This window comes from Sinocyclocheilus grahami, unplaced genomic scaffold (assembly GCF_001515645.1).
Source record: "Sinocyclocheilus grahami isolate Dianchi unplaced genomic scaffold, SAMN03320097.WGS_v1.1 scaffold1308.1, whole genome shotgun sequence".
Taxonomy (NCBI): domain Eukaryota; kingdom Metazoa; phylum Chordata; class Actinopteri; order Cypriniformes; family Cyprinidae; genus Sinocyclocheilus; species Sinocyclocheilus grahami.
Genome location: NW_015506487.1, coordinates 115,086 through 117,504, shown reverse-complemented (window position 1 = coordinate 117,504; position 2,419 = coordinate 115,086). Strand labels below are relative to the sequence as shown.

Genomic DNA, 2,419 nt, shown 5'->3' with positions numbered 1-2,419 from the left:
TATTACTCTGTTTGACTTTGTTTGCCCATTCCACAGAAACTAATAGTCTGTACACTTGTACATCTGTACATTTTGCCAGTAGATGTTGACTGTCTTTATGAGTGAGTGAACCATTCAACCAGTTCATTCAAAAATGCGGATTCATTCCGGAACAATATAAGTGAGTGACTGAGTAACTGAATCATTAACTCATCTAATTAGAACTACGTTGTGCTTTTTATATTTCCAGCATCAACGTAATAGAATTGTAGAACCACCTGCAAGCACTAATTGAAAGCAAAGGTCCGAGTATATTTAAGGATTATGAAGCTTCAGGAATGCTTTCAGAGACATCAAGAAAAGTCCTTGTGAAGATAGGAGTCAGTGCGTTGGTGGAACAAATTGGATTGTAAGTTTACAGTTGATAAATTAACTAAAACAACTGTGAATGTGATAACGTATAATGATGTTGAATACTTTGAATACACACTGATTACTTTTTAAAATTTGAATATAATTGGGAAAAACTTGTAAAACAAACTGCTGATCAGCAGTAGAGAAAACTGACTAAATCTGGTTCCTGTATTTTATTTTAATGTATTATGTACAAGTTGAATTGGGTAATTCTTCCATGTTTTGTCTTTGTTTTGCTTATAGTTACCCTTGTAATGAAGAGAAACGGATGTTGGCAGAAAGTGTGGTGACACTGTTTTCTTCTCTGAAGATCAAGATGGGAGAAGAGAATGAAGGATTTGTAAGTTGCACTTATTAAAACGCACAAAGCCCACTTTATGCAAATGCAAATTGGAATAGTAAGTGTGGTATGTTAATTGGTTAACAGGTTACAAATCAATTGAAAATTTAGTAACACTAATTTTTTTGTAAAGTGGTTTTATTTTTTTAATTACCAATATTAGTTACAATAACACCAAAAGTACATCCACTCTGCTGGTTTGCTCGTCACACATCATGGGTTCTTGTAAAAGTTACAATTGTTATCCTCCCCCTTTCATCCAGGAACATTTCTATGACCCAGTCTCCCACAGTGGATTTATTGAGATGAGACTTAGAAATCTACGGAGGAGGCTTCATTATGATCAGCGTCGCTACCAGCGCAAACGTAGTCGAATCAGTGATTCCTCTGGAGTGTCTATCACTTTGGAAATGACTGCTGAAGGGGAGGAGGAGTCCTCTCGGGAGTGGACGACTGTGATCAAAAGGATGAAACCATCTCCAGAAAACCTCAATACCATCAAATTGGGTTACAAGAGTCAGGTTCAGACTATGTTTCATTGGAAATTGGGCAGTCCATTAACAAAAAAAATGACTGTCCCAAATGTTTTTCCAGTCATGTTTGGATCTTTGGAAAAAGGTGTTGTTTGTTGAAAGCATGAAAGACTTTGGCTATGAACTTGACACATGTAGCACTGTTCATGTTTCTCACTCTGTTAGTGTGTTCGGTCAGACTTTACAAACTGGTTGTGTACTTGCTTTAAACTGTGACTTCAGAGAAGAGCGTCTCTTTGGTGAAGTTTTACACATAGTTCCACAGTGTGAAAAATAAATTGTTTTAGTTTTTCTTAAGAGTTTTATCACAAATGTATTTTCACCCACACTTATATGCTTATGCAGACCAAAGAACAAATGAATACAAAGTGATTAATTTGAGCGATGCTGCTGATGTAAAACCACTTCACATGATTTCCTACAAAGAAAACCTTTTTGTAAATCCCAGATATAAAATTGTTTAAAAATGTCTTTATGAAATTCAAATTACATGTGAACGTTGACTTGTGTATGTAATGTAGCAGTCAAGTTTTAATAAATATATATATTTTTTTTTTAAGTGCTTTTTTTATATATTGCATTCATTTTAACTGGTCAAAAATAGCACATTTCAAGAACACAAATTATGTGATTTATGACACATTAGTGTGTTAAATATTTTAACACACTCCCTGTGTTAAGAAGAATAACGCACTGGCTGAGTTAAAAGTAACACAAAACATGTCCTTAACTAGACAGGCTTTTTTTTTTGTCTACAAAGTGTGTCAACAACAGCGAATTTTGTGTTATTTATATTAGATATGATCGGGTACAGTAATTTGATTAGACATTCTAATTAATGTGGATATTTTGTTGTCATCACTTTTAAAAGACCGAGAGCAAATCATTACCGACAGAACTACAACAAACTACCAAATTACAAATTAAGCGAATCATCCACTGGCTGTAATGTGGATTGCATCAACCTGTTAATGCAACGACATTGGGAACTGTGGTGGTCTCCCTTTCAGAGAGCAGCACACGATCTGAGAAATGCTGCGGAGCGGGCGGGAAAACACGGAGAGGATTAACGGAATCAGCGGATCTTTAGCGGAGCGTGAACAGACCGCTTGAGCTGGGGTGATGGGGGGGATTGGTGAGAGGGGCAACTCAG

The 2,419-nt window shown here is 36.0% G+C and overlaps 1 protein-coding gene across 1 annotated transcript in view; it reads left to right on the top strand.

Moving 5' to 3' along the window:
- Positions 1-1,638, top strand: part of LOC107569064 (uncharacterized) — a 2,858-nt gene extending 1,220 nt beyond the window's left edge. The window contains exons 3-7 of the mRNA XM_016255065.1: positions 252-388; positions 637-733; positions 997-1,254; positions 1,352-1,462; positions 1,612-1,638. Of these exons, the coding sequence (XP_016110551.1) occupies positions 252-388; positions 637-733; positions 997-1,254; positions 1,352-1,462; positions 1,612-1,638 (630 nt within the window). The remainder of the gene's footprint in view (positions 1-251; positions 389-636; positions 734-996; positions 1,255-1,351; positions 1,463-1,611) is intronic.
- Positions 1,639-2,419: the final 781 nt, after the last annotated feature.